At 41.1% G+C, this 19,367-nt stretch overlaps 1 protein-coding gene across 6 annotated transcripts in view; it reads left to right on the top strand.

Annotated features, from left to right (window-relative positions):
* Positions 1 to 242: 242 nt before the first annotated feature.
* gria4b (glutamate receptor, ionotropic, AMPA 4b) overlaps positions 243 to 19,367 on the top strand; it is a 159,111-nt gene continuing 139,986 nt past the window's right edge. The window contains exons 1-2 of one of the 6 annotated variants that reach the window (XR_003273644.1): positions 243 to 999; positions 5,849 to 6,007. Coding sequence is in view for 4 of the 6 variants with exons in the window: in XM_026182435.1 (XP_026038220.1) it covers positions 909 to 999; positions 5,849 to 6,007 (250 nt within the window). In the remaining 2 variants the exon portion in view is untranslated. The remainder of the gene's footprint in view (positions 1,000 to 5,848; positions 6,008 to 19,367) is intronic. The other 5 variants (XR_003273643.1, XM_026182435.1, XM_026182436.1 and 2 more) reach the window with 5 other exon arrangements.

The raw sequence follows: 19,367 nt of genomic DNA, 5'->3' as shown, positions 1-19,367 counted from the left end.
TTTAAAAAACAATAATTTATTTGTTAATCTGTTGCTGTAGCGGTTTTGTACATGTGCATAAGTAATGTCACATGGTAGCAACCGTTAAAGGGACAGTCTGACTACCTTAAGCGACCCAGCATGAGTTTTTGTTTTTTGTTTTTTAAGTTAAGAGGCAGTTCACAGAAAACAAACCCCGCAAATGAATTTGAGCTTGCTCATTAGAATGTTATTAATTGCCGAAATTGGCGCAGCTTATCTTAAATTGCGCCCTAAAGGCTGTGTGCAGAGTGACTGAGAGGACACACCGGGGTTTTGATTAAGTTGATCTGCCCGTGCGAGACGATCTATCCGGGATGATATCCGACAGCGAGGAGCGGGAGAGAAAAACGCTGTCAGACATCCATCTTCGCAGCGGTTCTGGAAGTTTTGGTGTTAAAGGAGCTGCGGGGACTTTCTCCGCCGCTCGGTTCTGCTGAGCGGGCTGACTGACTGACTGACTGACGCCCCTCCTGCCTGTCTGCCCGGGTCGGCTAAAAAGGCGCATGTGTGTTCTTGCTGTGATGTGAGTTGAGCCGCATCCAGACGCACTGACCGCCGCTGGCTGATGCCCACCCCCCTCAACAACACCACCACCACCTCCACCCCTCGTCCTCCCTCCCTCCTCTTCTTGGTGGTGTGCGCAAAATCTCCAGCGCCGGACGGACGGACGCAGTTTGACGGCACAAACCAGCGGCACTGCGGGGGGAATATCCAAGAAAAAAAAGCCACCCAAAGCAGACATGGATATTTAACCGGCATTTGATTTCATCTCCCTTTTTTAATCTCTTTGTTTTTTGTTTTTTGTTTTCCCTTGTGATGTTGGCTTTGCACCGGGGGTGTTAATTAAACCTGCTCGATGTCTTTAATCAGTTTATAACCTGAACAAAATGAGGATTTCTTCTCGCGATTTGATTCTGTTGATGTTCTCGGGTTTTTGGGGACTGGCAATGGGTGCTTTCCCGAGCAGCGTTCAGATCGGTAAGTGTAAGCGTTTTATGGTAGATCCAAGCACAAAATAAAACCAGTCAATGAATCTGTGGACGTCCTACCTGCTGCCTCTGACCTGCCGTTTAGCACCCCGGCACTGGTCAAAGTGGGGATTGCGGATTCCCCCCCCCATAGCCTTATTTTTATTCTTTTAATTGTCTTTAAAACATGACCATAAAGACTGGGTCCTGTGCTCTGTCGATGCTGTGCATGCTTCACACACACAAACGCATACACACACACACAGACTCACACACCTAATGCGCTTTGCATGTGTGTGTATCCCGGTGCACTCCGCCACTGCAGCAGATCAGAGCAGCAAAGTCTGTGTGTATTCCCCATGCGGGCTGCCTGTGCATTGACTGCTGTTAACACTCTCGCAGATCCCGCTCCTATAACAAACCGCTGCCACGGGTCCCAAATGCCTTGCAGCTGCACCGTTCCCCCCAAATCTTTTTCCATCAGTTTCACTCTCTCTTTTTCAGCGTCTCTGTGTTTTAAATTTACGTTTCTCACTGACGGATTCACGGTTTTCATTACACTCGCTGGCAGATTTACTGGTTAGATTTAAAAGCAGGGTGCTAGGGGGGGAGAAAAAGGAGCCCAACTGTGACCTCCATTTGTTAATCATTGGTTAATCATCACATCCTCAACAAACAGTCATCAGAGAATCAAAAAATCTGGTATCCAGATTTATATTCCAACTGTTTCAAGCTTCATTCTGAAATCTAATATTTGCTTACACTGACTTTCTTTCTTTTTTGCTGGGTTTTACCCTCAGCTGAACCCCAGCTTGTAGATGGAGTTGAGGCACATCAGATACAAGTCAGGCTGATGAAAAATGACAAGCTGTTCAAATGATTCTCCTTGTCCTTTTATATCAATGTGATACTCCAATCCCCGGGCCACCCAGAGAGGGCAGAGGTCAGGGTCAGTTACAGAGCAGGCTCCCCTGGAACTGAGGGCTCTCGAGCTGCGTTGTTTGGGGTTTAAACCTGCGTCTGTGGAACTGCTGTGCCGTCGTGTGAAACATTTAATTTGTTGCTGACGTAAGCGAAACTGGCGTGTGTGGGGGGGTTATTTTACTCATAATTTCCCAGCTATGATAATCGGGCTCTTGGTATTTCTTTAAATTAACTTATTCTCATTATCGCTTGACAAACATCATTGCTGCCAGTTATTTAAAAAACTGTTGATGTAATCCCTGTGTCATCATATTTCTCAGTTTCAGGCCTAGTTGTCCTCTGGGAGTGTAAAAATCCACACCCGCCAGACTACATTTAGCAATTTCTGAATCGCATCAGCCTTCAGAGAGGGCAAACATCTCCCCCGATCAACACTTGTCAGTTTCAAATAATCGTCACCGACGAATCAACACTTATTAGCAGCAGGAAATTTGCTTTGTACACACGCAAGCGACACTGAAACAAGTGGACAAATAGAGTCACGGCCAACATGCTCCACAGTTGCCAACAGATGCAGAGATGTCCTCAGAATTATAAATCCCATTCATCCTTCATTTTCTGACCTGTATTAGTTTTTCGAGGTCTGTCAGCATCCTGTCTTATCATACACTGCATGGCAGCGGAGCATCTTTGATAGGAAGAAATCTGAACCTTATAGATCTTACTCCAAACTAATCTTTATGATGATTAAGCTTCTGGGTTTGAACCTGGCTGGTGTCCTTCTGTGTAAACTTTGCGTTTTCTCCATGTTCCCGCTTGTGCTCCGGTTTCCTCCCACAGTCCGAAGACATGTGTGTTAGGTTAACTGGTGATTCTAAATTGACTGTAGGTGTGAATGCTTGTCTGTCTCTCTGCATTAGTCCTGCGATAGACTGCAGTCCTTTCCAAAGTGTTCCCAGCCTGTTGCCCTGTGGCAGCTGGGATAGATGGTTAATAAAGTGGATGAATGGATGACAAAATTTAGATTCTGTGCATTCGAAGCATGCAAATTTAAATCCGCTACAAAAGCGAGCCATGATTTTGAGAAATAATTCTCCATGCAATAATAGAAGTTACTATCTCACATTAAGGCTCCAGCTGCACCTGCTACTGGAACATTTCATGTGTATCTGGATGTCTTTTGGGTAAGGAGTAGCACACATTAATGCCGGTGTGAATGCACACAGAACGTGCTGTAACCAGGTCAGCCAAACCACAACACTTTAAAAGCCTAACCAGGGACATGGACTGCACACTAGCTGTGGCTAAAAGTCAAGTATGTATTGCACTCATGGTGTTTTACTTGAATGGAGCAGTGTTAACATGAATCACCCCTGTAAACTGAACTATACAGGAACATATATATATATATCAGGATCTGCTCCCTGACAGGTCTACGCCAAGTATGAATGCAAACTGTAAAGGTTGAATAATCTTTTCAGATTAAAGCCCACTTAAAGCTTAAAGCTGATCAGTGGGGTTGCCAAGCTATTACTCCTGTTATTGATTATTCACAATAAGGAATGTAAGCCTAATTAGCAAGACTATAGGAAGAGGAGATGACACCAGCTGTTTCCTTTTTGATACTATTCTACATAGAAATTTAGAAAAAGATAACATGGAATACTTACACGAGCACACTACGTAGCTTGGATTAAATTCAAAGACGTGATCAGAAGTCATCCAGGTGGTAATGGGGTCACAAACAAACAGGCACGTTGCAGCCATTTGGGTCTTGTTTTCAGCGAACCATATGTCAGGAAACTTCAAAGTCTGAGGCCCCCGAAGTGTTTGGATCTCATTTTGTGTTGAATCCAGATGAAGGGAATGTCAGAAGTCTAAATAAGCTGGATTTAGGTCAGTGCTTAATTTTATTCTTTTCGATTCAGCAACGGCTGGAAAAGGGATAAATTTCAAGTTAGGAATAAACATAAAACCCATCACAATGGAAATCAGATTAAAATCAAAAGGGGGCTTAGATGACTGGTCTCCACAGAGTGGTAAAATATTCTAAAGTTTACCTTTTAAAGAGGCCAGCCATAAAAAGAACACACTGGCATTTTGCTCTAAATGACATTTACACTGTCTCATCCTAAGAAATATAGCCTTGAGTCAGATTTTGAAATGTGAAACAAACTGCTTCTAACCTAAAAACACTACTGACATTTGCACAGCCGCGAACGGCTTAGTGGAGATCTTTGTATATGAATGAGGCTGTAATACAAGAGGACACGAAACAAAAATCTTATCTCTGATGCCAAACTGATTTATGACACTGGCGCCACTCTTGCATAGAAAACTGAATGAAAATCCGAGTTGATACAAAAGGATATTTTGTGAATATTATCACCTTCTCTGCTTGCATTAATACGAGACAAAGACGACCTTGCATGTTAAACACACTGAATCCTTGCCACAAAGCCTAGTGGTACCTCAGAGGATCTAAATTTTTTTAGCCTTTGCAGGAAGTTGAAGACATTATTTACCAGAGCGATACTGCCCTTTTATTACATTTTACACATTGTGGAGTCAGTTGTGGGAACCTCTTTTATGATAGAGATTTCTCTTTGAAACAAACATCTGTGAAGAGCTAATAAAATTTGCCTTAAATCTTTTGAACCTTTGATGTGAGGTTGTTATCACGAGAAAAAACGTTATTATCTGTTTGTTCTGGTGCGTTATATCACCTGTTTTAAACCCTAAACAAGCTAGTATAGGTCTAATTGTAAAGCTGGTCAGCTACTTATGTGTAGACTGGAAAGACCTCAGGATTAGTTTTGAAAGCTCAGCACCTACGTGACAGGCTGGCACAGTCATGGGTATACATTTGTGGTTTGCAGAGGATAAATCCGTCTTTCTAGACCAGGGGTGGGGAACTGCAGGACACAAGGGCCAGTGTCCTGCAGGTTTTAGATATACATCTGGGTCAACACACCTGAATCACATGATTAGTTCATTGCCAGTCCTCTGGAGAACTTTAAGACATGTTGAGGAAGTAATTTAGCCATTTCAATCAGCTGTGTTGGATCAAGGACACATCTAAAACCTGCAGGACACCGGTCCTTGAGGCCTGGAGTTCCCCCACCCCTGTTCTAGAGATTTCCTTTACCTCCAATCAAGGTTTGGCTCAAGGTCTCTTGGACTTGTGGATGTTTCAATGTGATGTGTGCATGCTTGCTTAAAAAATTACAAACTAGTTACTTTTTATAATATTCTCATCTGCAAATATTCAGCATATCAAATAAATCACTGATCAACACGTTCAGCTGCCTCGGCAGTGAGTTTCTCTTCCTGCAGGCAGACTCCGGCACAGACTTGTGCTTCATTTGGCAGCGATAGTTCTTGCGGTGCTCTCCGTCATTGGTGAGCTTGGCGTAGCAGCACATGGAGAAGTTCTCCACCTGCTGCATATCAATATACCTGCAGATGGACCTTGTGTCCAAACATAGCTGTCCTGAGCATGCTAGTATGCAGACTCTTTATCTCTGTATCTCAGAGCCTTTTTCAGTATCATCATCCTGTTGAGTGTCAGAAACGGTAACCACTGTATGGGTTGTTTCCAAAAGCCCCTGAGCCCATGAGAATCTTGCAGGTAGCCCTCAGCTCAGCAGGAGAGGTTTTATTAAACTGTGATCTAAAGATTGAAAACTCTCCCAACAGTTTTGTGGTTTCTTTGAAATCTTATTAACTACAGTGGAGATGGGGCTGAGATAGCAACAAGTTGTACCCCATATGGGCAATATGCCTGGGTACTGACTTGGATTAAATATATTGTCTTTGGTGTTTCTGTGCTGCAGTCAGCAATAACTAATCTGTCTAGAATAGGTTTAAACCTGACGGCGAGATACAGTGGACACGCTCTTCATCGAGCCCTGATGTCTCCTCCCTCTCTTCAGGCGGTCTGTTCATCAGAAACACTGATCAGGAGTACACCGCCTTTCGTTTGGCAATCTTCCTGCACAACACCAGCCCGAACGCCTCGGAAGCCCCGTTCAACCTGGTGCCTCACGTGGACAACATCGAGACGGCCAACAGCTTCGCCGTCACCAACGCCTGTAAGTTTGTCACATGGCTCCAGATTTTGCATTTTTGGGGGGGGTTTCTCTGGAAAATGGCAACAAGTGAACAACAGTATGGTATTAGGTATATTGTAAATAGTGTTTAATGATGTTTTATTTCAACTGGAGTTTTAAGTTCCCAGTGATCCTGGAACTGTACTCACCAAGTTAAAGCAGTAGGTTCACAGCATTTTTAGAAGTGTTTCATTGCCGTGACCTGTTTATGTGGGTAGAAATGCATGTTTTACGTTAATAACAAAGGTAATTAAATGCTCAGAAAACAAAGTGAATGGTGAAATAAATAAAAACAGTTTTCAGACCAGCTTCGGAGTTCAAATTTAAGTATAGCACAGTTGGGTACACATAGATTTCATCTGAAGTAAGAGGGTATTTATTTATATTTTAGCTGGACTTAGCTTTTGTTTTACATGGCGAGTACTGTGCTATCTTTATGGATAGAGATATAGTGCAATATAGTGAAATTATCCTTTTAAAGATGGGTATTTACTTGATAAACCCTCTGTGTTTGCTTGTGCTGGTAGAGGTTCTATAAATAGTAATGAGGTTAAATTATAGTAATATAAAGAGTGTCATCCCCAAAATGACACATTTTTGGGTTGCGTGTGTCTCTCCAAACAGCTCAGTGCGTGCGTGTGAGGATGTGGCGGCACAGCTGTCTGTGAGTGTCTGCTGGTTCACATCTGATCTAAGCAAAGCCACACATGCCAAAGGGGACAGAAGCTTTACACACAAACAACAATCACTCACACACTCCCATGGTTAGATCTCCTAACAGTAGTAGGCAGTGATTTTTAGTGATGATCCCTGGGGAAGCATCTTCTTTTTTCCCTTTTTCTCACTCTCTCCTCAGCCCGAGTGTGTGTGTGTGTGTGTGTCTGCAGGGATGGTGGGGGTTCCCGCAAAGACCATAAAACACTTCAGCCTGACGTCTCCTACTATCCATGGTGTGATCTGGTGTTAAAAAAAATCAATGACTAAATTAAGCAGACAATGAAGTGCTTTTATGTTTGTTTTGGTAATGGAGGGGGTGAATCGTACACGTCTGTGTGTGAGTGTGATGACCAGAGAAGGCTCAGAAATTCTGTGATCAGATAAAGAGAGTTAAATGTTTTGAAACACCCTGAGGTATTTTGTCTTACATTTTAATTTTGCATGATAATTTCAAGCTCCCGTTTCCTCTAAGCTTCTAAATTCCACGGATTTTAATTTTCACATTTGGGTGAACTGGCCCCTGAAAATGACTCCAAATCAGTTAAAAGTGGTCTCTGTTTTCGATATACGCACTGATACATAGTCTGTTCTCACTAAATATCATTTACAAAACCGTCAGAGGCACAGGTTTCTGAGACAATTATGGATGTTTTTGTTTTTTTGCAATGGGATTAGATAACATTATGACAAAATAGCAGTAATACAATGTACTTTTAGAAGTGGGGATGGACAGATTGACAGATGAGGTCAGGCAGGAGTGTCTGCACTATGATGTTCACAGATGACATCTGCAGTGAGAGTAGGGAGCAGTCTGGAGCATGCTCTGGAATAAAAAGGAATGAAAGTCAGTAGAAGTGAGACAGAATACATGTGTGTGAATGAGAGGGAGACCTGTGTGAAGATGCATGCATAATGATGGTGTATTAGTTAAAAATCCGGTGTCAACAATCCAAAGCAATGGACAGTGATCCATTGCTTCTTCACATCAGAGGTGAAGAAGAGAGTGCAGGCAGTGTGGAGCGGGTGGAGACAAGTATCTGGGGTCATTTGTGACAGAAGGATAGCAGCAGGAGTGAAAGTGAAGGTTTACAAGATGGTAGTGAGAGCTGCTGTGATGTGTGGTTTGGAGATGGTGACGTTGACAAAAAGGCAGGAGGCTGTGCTAAAGATGTCCAGATTTTCACTGGGACGAGATTAGAAATGAGTACACCAGAGGGACAGCTCAGGTTGAATGGTCTGGAGACAAAGTAAAGAGGTGGGATTGAAGGTATGTTGGGGGAAAAGAGGAAGACCACAAAGAAGATTCGTGGATGTAGTGAAGGAGGACATGCAGAGGGTTGGTGCAACAGAAGAGGATGCTAAGGATGAGTGAGATGGAGTTGGATAATCTCCTGCTGTGAAAGAAGAAACAGTAGAAGTAGAATTGGACTGTACTAAAGCAAAAAAAAGTGTAGACATTTTGCTACATGGTATTATTTTAGCTCACTGGGTTGCGGCGGTAACCATAAGCCACAGGGCTAAGTGCTCAGGTTTGAGTCGGACCAGATGTTCTTTGCTGTGCATCTTCCTCCACAATCAATCCCCCTCTTCTCTGTGTGGCATCTAATTAAAGTGGAAACCCCCTAATAATAACAACAACAATAGTAATGTATTAAAAAGGAATCTTGACAGACTCGTATTAGTGCTAAACATTAAGCCACTCTTAATTTTATGCCTGAGAAAAGACAATATTTACCCAGAGTGACATTTCGAGTTTTTATGTATTATATAATTTGCCAGTAGAGGGACTGAGAGAGGACGCACATTAACTGTAAAATGCAAACTTTATACAAGACAACTGTTAACTGTTTTCAACAGCACAGACATCAATAAACCAAATAAAGATAAACTACTTGTAACACTCTTAATTGCACGTCTATAAAATAACACTCCTGAACAGCATCCTGGGTGGTGCAAGAAATAATTTTAATAATATTGCTGTGTTATACTGTAAAAGTGCCAGAATCTTAAATAGAATTCCAGCCTGACCCCATGAAAGCTGGTCTTTAACCTGCTGGTTCCCTTGTACAAAGTACAAAGCGCTTCCAACAGTTAGAAGACAAACAAGGTGAGTTACCTGCACCTGCTGTGCGTGACATGTGCAAAGGTGATCTTCATACAATGTCCTGAGAACCTGAAAACATCTGTAGGTTTATCTGTTCTGTACTTCACTCGTCCTGCTCCACAAATAAACGAGAAGCTCTGCTTTCCTTCTGTAACAGTATATTTTTCAGCTCTCTGTGGAGGATCACTGAAGCCATGCTGACAGAAGCATTAAGCTCAAATACGTTTAAAACTAAAACCAATGCATCCACAAGATTTTGCCTATTAATGAGCTGAAATTACAGAAGATGAAGCTGTATTGATCTCTGTGGGGAAACGAGCTATGCGAGCAGCAGACAGAATACTGCAAGTGAAAATGAAGAGAAGTAGGCACAAGAACTGAATAAGCAAAATAAGCGAATGGAGGTTTGCAGCAGACAATACTGTAATATTTTAAAGCAGTTTGTAGGGATACATAAATACTTTAATAATGTTGTGGGTTTGGTTTAATAATACTTTAAAAATACTTAAATATATACACTGTTTAAGTTCAGGATCTAAAGTGAGTAATTTTATGAAATAATACATTCAATAAGTGAAGGAACCTTGTGGATGTGTGAAAAATGTCAGTATTTGGACAAAAGAAGCTGCTCTGAGATAAAAGAGACCAATATTTGTAGAATGTGACATCTTCATTTTAGAAATTCATCCACAGTTTCTTGTATTATTTTACACCATCTTTTGTATCCACTCAGTCAATGACTGCAGTGTGAAGAGAAGCATCTCTTTGAATGAGAATGCAGAAAGAGAAGATTCTTGGACGTATAAAAAAAGGCACGGACGGGAGTAAAGTGTATGAAACTATGGGATTTTCACCTTCACTTTAATGGCTGCACAGTCACAGGAAGTCGGTCTGCAGTCCATTGATTGGCCAAGCCGAATCAGAGCAGAATTACATGAACCAATCAATGGCTCTGATAGCTCAGGGGCAGCGGGGAATCTGAGATCGAACCACATTGCCAGTTTTCACCTCCCGTTTTACATTTCTCAGTGTCTTTATTCCGTTTTTCTTCTCGGCCCCCTTTTTTTTCTCCATTACCAAAGGCCCCGAGATAATGGTTATGAATAGGCAGTGTGACCATGTGGCGTTTAAGGGCATAGCGTACGTTTGGGAAGAGGAGATGAGAGACTGAGCTAATTTGTGAAGAGAGATTAGTCCATTCAGTGGCTCGCTGTGCTGCTGTCAGGAAGGCTGATGGGGATAATTGGTGGGAAGCCGAGGACAAATATTGTTGTATGTTCCCATTGTCATTGATGATCATTCGGTAGACCCAGACGCTCTGATAAATTCTCCTGCATTTGTTTGATTTACAGTTTAACCTCCTTATTATTCACAGTGGGGTTACTAGTGTTAGTGACAGCCACTAAAAAATATATCTTTTAATCATTTATACAGCAAAAAAACCGGTAATGTATCAATATCAAGTTAATTGCATCACTGCCGTATAATTATCTTTAACAAATGAAACAAATGGTCAAGACATTTGTTAGACTCTGTGTTGTGGCAGTGGTATCCACAGTCTCCAGCAGCATGAGGATTTATTTGCAGAGCTCAACTCTGTGGAGGAAAGCTGGACCTCTGCCAGCAAATGAGCCTTTGTAGATTACTTGTCAAATACATTCCAGGAAATTTACTAATACGTTTCTTCATGAAACAATAACTAGCTCCTTACACATACACTCACTGGCCACATTGCTCAGATGTTTAGGTCCATATTGACTTTCTAGCTTCACACAGTTGCTTCAGATTTGTCAGCTGCACATCCATAATGCAACTCATCCCAAAGGTGCTCTGTTAGACTGAGATCTGATGACTGTGGAATCCATTTGAGTTCATTGTAATGTTCAAGAATTGGGTTGGTTTTAGATTTGTGACATAGCTGCTTCCGGCAGGATACACTATCAGATGATGTCATGAAGGGATGGGCGTGGTCAACAACAATGTTCTGTAGTAGGCTGTGGTGTTTAAACGATGCTCAACTGACACCAAGGTGCCCAACGTGTTCCAAGACAATATCCTCCACCACAACGACCAACCTAAAACACTGCTTTCATGTTGTTTCCACAAAAATTCTGATCCTACTATCTGAGTGTTGCAACAGAAACCAAGACTCATCACACTCAGTGTTGGTCAAGTTGCTTGAAAACAGCAAAAGTTACTAATAGTTACTAATTACTGATTACTTCTCAGTAATCCTGTTACTTTACTGATTACTTTCCAAAGTAATTAGTTACTTTATTACTTTTTAAAAACACGATACACAACCTGAATAATAAAGCAATAGACCTTTCAGCCCAATTCTATTTTTTCTGCATAATCAATCATATAAAATGTAATCAAATGAAAAAAGTCTCTTTTTAAAACTTGTTTTAAACGTTTAACTTTATGGACATTGCATTAAGCGAAAATTTAATTATATCCAACAGTCTTTGACTTGAATAAGTGTGTTTAACATTTAAACCTATTTTCTGTATATTCCAGTATATAGAATAAAATAATTTTTGGTGTTTACACTTACTCTTTCAAATAGATGCAAGTAAAACACAGCAAAAAATAAATAAAATCAAAGATTCAGCGGCACTAAGTCCTGTCGCTCTTTAATCTATTTTTACCTGTTTAGCAGGAGTGGAGCAGGTGGAGGTTTGCCTGATGCTGCAGCGGCCATGTCAGTGGGAGGATCCGGGGGTTTCTCTGTGAATTTTACATTTCCCGTGGCAGCGTGCTGGGCGCTTGCTCAGATTTGAAGTTTAAGTTTTCGCTTTAGAAAGACGTTTTCTTCCCACGGAGAGTGTACAGAAGACGCTAATGTTTTTGTCACTTTTTACAGAATCAAACTCAAAGTGATGTCAGTGCTTCCACGCTTTAAACGCTGCACGGTCGTATTCTCTTCCACACTCCATATTATCCATTGTTGATCTGCACACATCTGTTGCTGCCACAGATGTTGCACACTCGTACGTCATTGTCATGAGACACTCTCACAAGCAAAATCACGGTTTAATAACGCAGTAACGCAGTGTACCTACAGGAGAGTAACAGTAATATATATTTTTGCAATAGAAATCCCTTACTTTAATTGTTACTTGAAAAAGTAATCAGATTACAGTAATACGTTACTTGTAACACTTTACTGCCCATCTCTGATCAGACCATTCTCTTATTGTCCAGTTTTGAGCCCGTATGAATTATAGCCTCAGTTTCTTGTTCTTAGCTGAAAAGACTGGAAGCCATTGTGGTCTTCTGCTGCTGTAACCCAACTGCCAGCGTCAAGGTTTGCCACTTTTCTATGAAGGGCATCTTTTCTATGGTAATCTGTACAAACACTGAAAAAATATCTCTGTCTATCTATCTATAAAAAAAAACTATAGCGACCTTTCTGGATGGGCCTGAGCCTCAATGAGCTGCCTATAACCTGGTGTGTTTTTGGTAAACCACCTTTAAGTGTGAAAAATCCTGTTGTTAAATGTGTGGGAAGGGTGGAAGTACAATGCCAAAGCAACAGACTGCCTGATTTATTATAAAGCACTGAGCCAGCATGATCATTTCATGGCTCCCTGCCTTGCTGTCACAGTGCCACCCCTGGTCATGTGTTAAAGTTCAGGACAGTCAGTTGCTCCGTTAGTGTCCCGAGTCCTTGAACCTGAATGGCGTCTAAGCCATTTGTCCCTCTCACACTGAAAGTCAGTAAGAACGTCCAGGTGTTTCTGACAGCAGTCTCTGCACATCATTACTGAGAATAGGTAGAAAACAAAGGCAATGTGACAAATGCAGTTCTTAGGAGGTCGGGATAGTCCATCTGCTTCCAGCACAACAGAGTAGGTTAGAGAAATACGTCACCGAGGAGATTTAGCATCAGAAGTGCTTTGCGGGATTATTTATTAAGCACAGATTTTCCAAAAGGAAGGGGGAATGAAATGAGGAACTTGAAAGCAAAAGTCTTTTTTGTTGCTGACAAGCTGAGACTGCACTGGAAGAACACCCGGGATTTTATGTAAGGTGACAGTTCAGGTTTGGAATCTTTTATGATTTATTAATATCACAAATTCACTAAAAGCATCCAGTAAGGAATCTCACAGTTTAAGCTGAGCCAATTATTTATGTTACACAGACTGTACACAAAGATGAACATATTGTGTCAGCCCCAAATCTGCATTCTTTCTTATGGTCAGCAGGGGGCTCTGTGTTTCAAAAATACGCCTATAAAGAAGTCGCGAGGAAATTACCCCTCAGCTAGCTCTCTCTGTGACCTCAGTAAAGACATTGCTGATGGGTTGATGAACTGATAGACAATCCCCTGGGAACCAAAGCAGTTTCGCAAAAAAACCCCACTAACAGCTGGCCGCAGAATATACATTTTTGCCTAACGAGGACAGTTTATCAGAGCCTTGATACAGTAACTGTGGCAATGTTTACAATAGCTTGAAAGAAAGCGGTTTGTGTCCTGCTGGGTGCTTTGTGTTTTGCATTTAGTTTCATTATATTTCCATTAACTGTTTAGTTTTGGTCACACTGCCTTTTCAACTGTTAATACACCTCTTCACAATACAGAAGTCAATGTAATGCCAAGGAGTCCTGACTGAGTATTTGGAGTGAGACGGGAGATATTAGGAATTTCTGTGCTTTGTCAGATTGGATCTACAGTACTTTGAGTAGTTTATAGATTTTAAAATATTTAAATTTGTGAGTATAATATTATTAGAAAAAGATTTAAATGCTCGGGCCCTGTTGGAAGTTGCTTCATTGAATTAGCAAAATATTGCATAAGTGGCTGTGTGTCTTACTTTAGTGTGTTTTAGTTTAAAACATGAACCTACCAACACTCATATGTATTCCTTTAATAACTTCACGTGCAGATTGTTGGATAGAAGAGTTGGGTGAACTGAGGGGAAAAGGTGAGATTTTTTTATGTAGTAGACAGCAGAGTGATTGGGTTTGGATGGAAAAAGGATATTGAATAAATTAACCCCCCAGCAGTGGAGGGCACTATGTAATTGAGGTGCCCAGTTAGAGTGAAAGTGAGTATTAGATCCCTACGTGTGCATTATCAGCTTCAAATTAAATCTAGATTTGGACAGACTCTCACAAGTTCATGTAGAAAATAAAATGAATCAATATGCCTCTGAGCAGCTGTGGAGTCTTCAGCGGTGTGTGCTACCTTTTCATCTGCACTTCATTCGTGCGGCCGATCTTTGTTATGCGTTCCGTGGTAACCTCTTAACCATCAAGCAAGACAAAGGCTTTCAAAGGCGTGTGTGTGGGCGGAAGGGGTTAATATGACCTCCTACATGCTGCCCCTGCCTTTGCCTTCATTGAAACAGTGACATCCTAATCTGCATCGAGTCATTTGTATTCAGCATGGTGCTCTGAGTCACTCCAGATCCAGATAGCAAGCAGCCTCTTCCTCTTATATGCGCTCAAGCTGCGCAGTAGAACCTACATTTTCTCTGCTGCTAACACCTGAACACTTGCTTTCCTTGGCTGTCTTTAAGCATGAAAAAGCTGTCCCATTTGTGTTTTAGGCATGCCTGTACACAATCTGAGTGTGCAGCATGTTAGTCCTATTTAAGTCCGTTATCTCTCCGTCCATGGGCTCTGTTCAGAGGGGCTCTTCTGCACTGTGGTGCTGCCCTTTAAATGGCTGCCTGTGCCCCTCATTTGTCTGAGGATACTTCCGCATGGGTGAAAATATACAGACCTTTCAGCGGTGAACGCTTGTGTGTATGTGTGTGTATTATGGCTGGTGGAGAAAGAAAGGATGTAGAGGAAAAGGGGGGAGGGAGGCTGCTAATGAGAGATTAATGTGGTGAAGTAGGGAGGAAGATGGAGGTTGAAGAGATGAGATGTAGGGGGGTTAAGAAAAGGAGGAGGTGATAGTGAGGAGGGATTTTCACAAGAACTCTGCTTCTGTAGATCAGAAAGTGAGCAATTTTCATGTCTTTATAAAGTAAAATGACTTCATTGAGCTGTGTTAACATTTAATGTTAGCCTTGTGTTGCTAAATTTAACCGATGGGCATTATGATGAAAAGTTCCCCCCCTGCACTCTCCGTTCTTGTTGGTGGCAATTTGCAAGGACAACCGATGGAAGAGTTGAGTGAAGGACTTGTTAAATAAACAAATAGGTTGGGATATTATGTGCTTATAAATTATCAGCGTGAAACAATAGCTTAGACCTAGAGCTTGAATTATGCTTCGGGGGAAACTTACACCACAACCTATGATTTTAACCCTCTTAACCTCTTAACCCTACGATGCCACCTTCCTTTCAACCTGACCTGTACCTCCTGAAAATGTAACTACACATTGGGTCGATACACCCTGCAAAGACTCTGGCATGGAGGGTTACGGCGTGGGGTTAAGACAGGTTTCTGGCTATGTCGTAAGTTACAACATAGATTTCCTACGGAAGCATAATTCAGGCATTAGTCACAGAGACCAGTCCCCGCTGCCAACCTGTGGCCACCAGGGAAAAATATATATTGCCTGTTGCAAAGAGGATTCTTTGGTTGCTCTCATGTTGCTTCAGTCCTCTGTAGTTTGCGTTGAAGACACTGATTTGTCTGCAAACACTTGTAAACTACTTGTTGAATACACATTTTTCCTAGAGACCAGTGGTTACTTAGGAGTCGCTGACTGGTCTGAGCTTCAAGAGCTACTCCTCATAGGCTTTCAAGGGGTAAAGAGTTAGTATTTGAATTCAGGTGCTTTCAGTCCCATTGTCACACTACTACCCTTGCAAACATTTGTGAACGAATGGGTCTTTCTAAAGCACCAAGTGTATTCAAGTGCTGTAATCCCATAGTTGTAACACGCCAGTTCATGAAAGTTTTGCCATCCTTGATATTTCACGATCAACTTTAAGTGATGTTATTGCAGGCTGGCAGTGATTATAGTTATAGAGCAGGGTCACCAAGTGCTGGCATTAACATCAGCACATCATCTGTGCACCGGGAGCTTCATGAGGTGTAATGTGTAGGTTGGCCTGCACAGTAATCCAGTAATTTGTTGGGAAACGTTTTTGATTGACGAAGTGTGTTTATGTGGCTGCACATTCAATGTGTGTGTTCTTTCTTTAATACAAGTCACTCCTGATTGGGTTACACTTCTGACATGCCTACCAAACAGGAACTGATACACCTTAAAGCCCAGAAACCACAGCATAGCACTGCACAGTTTTCAATGGAACTACATTTGCTAGTCGGTGGGAATCTCGATAAATGTCTGTAGAGGACTCTTCTTAATTTCATTGTACATGTACAATGACAATACAGGGCTATTCTATTCTATTCTATTCTATTCTATTCTACTGTAGCAAAACAATACAAAAAGGAAGAATTAAAGTTAATTATTTACCTAGTTGGATTCTCAAAGAGACATATCATTAAATAAGTTAATTAAAATCAAAAATGTTAACACAGCCGGTGATATTCATCCAGGTACCCAACCCAAGATTGCAACTGGAGAAACTGCACAACCTGTGTAACCCCATCAACCCGTCAACATACTGCAATTTACATTTTGCAAAAGCTTTTTTAAGACACAACAACTTTGTGTAATGCTATGGGCGCATGTGAATGAATTTCATACAACAGCTCATTTAATCACGTGAAATTGTTAATCTCTCTAGATGAACACACGAATGCAGACAAACACAATCAACATTCTTGCTTACCTAGTTAAGATAATGCAGTGATTACATCAAAACCCTGGTGTCTTTAAATGAAACCAGCTTAAAGTGCCAACTTTTATTCACACAGTTTAAAATGTAATTTCTCTGCAGGTTTCTCCTCATTCAGTTTTGTTCTGCCCCCATCTTATTTACTCCACCTCCCCGCACCCTCCCTCCAAATCTGTGTGCTAGTTATATAAGCGCCCCCCTGAGGTGTGTTTTTGAGTCTGTGCGCTCGTTTGTTAGCCGAGGTCGCACAGGTTGAGTTAGAACTCTGAGGAGACAACGTGCACTGAACAACAGTTAACGGTTAATGTGATCCTTCAGATGCTGTTTGATTCATGAAATCGATAGTTGGCCTGAAGTGTTTTAAACATTGAGGAAAGAAACCGCAGAGCGAGCATAAACGGGCCAACTGGGGAAAAGGAAGGAACTGTTTTTAGGGTTTCCACAAAACAAAAAGATTTCACAAATGTGTCTTTACAGGCAAATTAGCATTAGTACAAAGGTCTAAAATGAGTTTTCAGACACTTAAAATGTTGAAGCTTGTAACAGCTCATATTTCATGCATTTAACAACCTGAGTTGAGTCATGGGGTGTGTGTGTGATTATGCAGGACAAGCAGAATTTTATAAAACTTGGAGGAGCAAAGGAAACAAAATCCATGAAATTGTACTGCTGATCTGAACTGAATTCCTTTCTTTCAAAGTGCAAGGGCATTAGCCTTTACTACACTATTATCCTTCTAGCTTTTAAAATTTAATCATCTGAGTGCAAAAAGAAATGTGTTTCTTATTTTTCTTCATAAAGTTGGTCTGTAGACAGCTAAAGAAATCTTTATCAACTCTTCGAAATTGACCTATTATGCTTTCCCTTTATTTCTGCCATTTTATATTAGACTGATGTTAAATCACATCCAAAAATCTCTCGCCTCACCTCGTCCACTCCCTGAGCACACTTCTTAAGCACAAGCGCTCCCTCCTCCTCCCTCTCGTTCTCTGTTTTCATGCCTATTATCTTTCAGTCCCATCAGTCGCACAAACAGACATCACAGTCTATCTGAACCATCAAACAAGCACGCCCATCGTCAGGGTTTACTGCATTTAGTGTGTAGACACATTGCACAGATATACTAGAGCAGACACATGAGACATTTCAGAAATGAAGAATGTAAACGCTAGCATCCCGGAAGGAGCTTCAGCTTGACACTGTACTTTTTGTGGCATTAGTTAGCAAATGAACGAATCCGGCATGATGTTGAACATTATCAGCCTTGGGAAGACCAAAAAGCATCCTTTTATTCTTGTTTTCTAGAAGATGTATGCTTTTACAGTGATGGACACTAATGTTAAACAAGGCCAAAGTTTCAAATAATGAGCTGCACAACAGTGTGCAAGTTATTCATGCAGACTGCTCTGAACATTTCCTCTATTTCTTATCCTTAAATATATCCTTAAATATGCTCATCTCAGGCACACCAAGCCCTGCCTCATGTGCTGTTCAAACTTTCAGCTTGAGAGGGGCAACCAATCAGAAGAATGTTAGCATAAAGGGGGAGGAGCATATGTGCAAGTAATCAGGTGTTACAGTTTCTACAATATTATATCCTCTCATATCCTAGGGATAAAAAAATTGTTATCAGACAGTGGCTGTGAGGCTCTGAGCAGACATTCAATTTTTTATGACAACTTCATATTATCATGCATCAACAACATATTCACCCTTCAGGCAGTTTTCAAAGAATTATAAAAGGTATGACTAGTTGTCTGTGGTGCCTTCAACTCTCTCTCTATTATCATAACTTAGGCCCAGTTAACTGTGAATCAAGCAAAGCTGCTCAAATACAATCCAATAATAAAAATATAAAGATGAAAATGAGCACAATAGGTCATCTTAAAAGCACCAAAAACATCTCGAAATGAAAATGAGGACGGCACTCCTCATTGTGGCTATATCTCATATTAGGTCATGTACTGACTAGGTCACACTGATGTTTGCTGCACACTGTGAAACTCTGTCTGTGCTGCTGTGTTTAAAACGTAAATGAAGGATCCACATTTTACAATTTGTGGCCTCTTTCCAGCAACATCGAAATCTGAAACAGCTTTGTGTTAAATTAAAATCAGCTTTATTGAGTAAACACATTCGCTCTTAATAGCTTTTAAGAAATTCGTTAAAGACTCCAGTCTAAAGAGGTTGGATGCGAGTTGTTGGTGAACGCATGCAAGCGAGAGCCAGTGATTCTGTTGCAAATGCAGAGATGAGAAAATGCTAAAGTTTGCTGCTTTTGAAGGTAATGACAACCTGTTTTATGATTTCGGAAAAAGCTGCTGATGCTGTGCCTTTTTTCTCAAGAGAACACCCCTAAGGTGAGCTCACATCAACTAATATAAGCAACAGTACTGATCATATCAGAACAAATACAGCTGTAGCCGCAAAAACCCCAGAGGGCAGAGAATTGAACAAAGGTGTATCTTACTGCTTATGATCTGAAGTTTTATTTTGATAGAGAAACATTTTATTATTCCCTCTTTAAAGGATTACTTCGTGTCACTTTAATGTTCACTTAGTTGTTATTTAGCTGTTATCGGAGGATAATGTCTATGAAAGAGGCTGAAGATAATAATTTGTGTCAGGCCCTCTGTGTTTGAAATGTGTCAGATGAATTGCTCTGCTATTTGCTCAGTGAAAAACAACTAAAGTGTGTCATCGGTTCACACCGGACAGTGAAAACGTAGCTAATGCAATGCAGAGAGCTACCTGAGTTTAATTAGTTATGATGGCCTATATCATCTGATGGGCATTATTGAACAT

Source organism: Astatotilapia calliptera, chromosome 10 (genome assembly GCF_900246225.1).
Source record: "Astatotilapia calliptera chromosome 10, fAstCal1.2, whole genome shotgun sequence".
NCBI lineage: Eukaryota > Metazoa > Chordata > Actinopteri > Cichliformes > Cichlidae > Astatotilapia > Astatotilapia calliptera.
The sequence above is the reverse complement of the archived record's forward strand: the minus strand, read 5'-3'. Positions and strand labels throughout refer to the sequence as shown.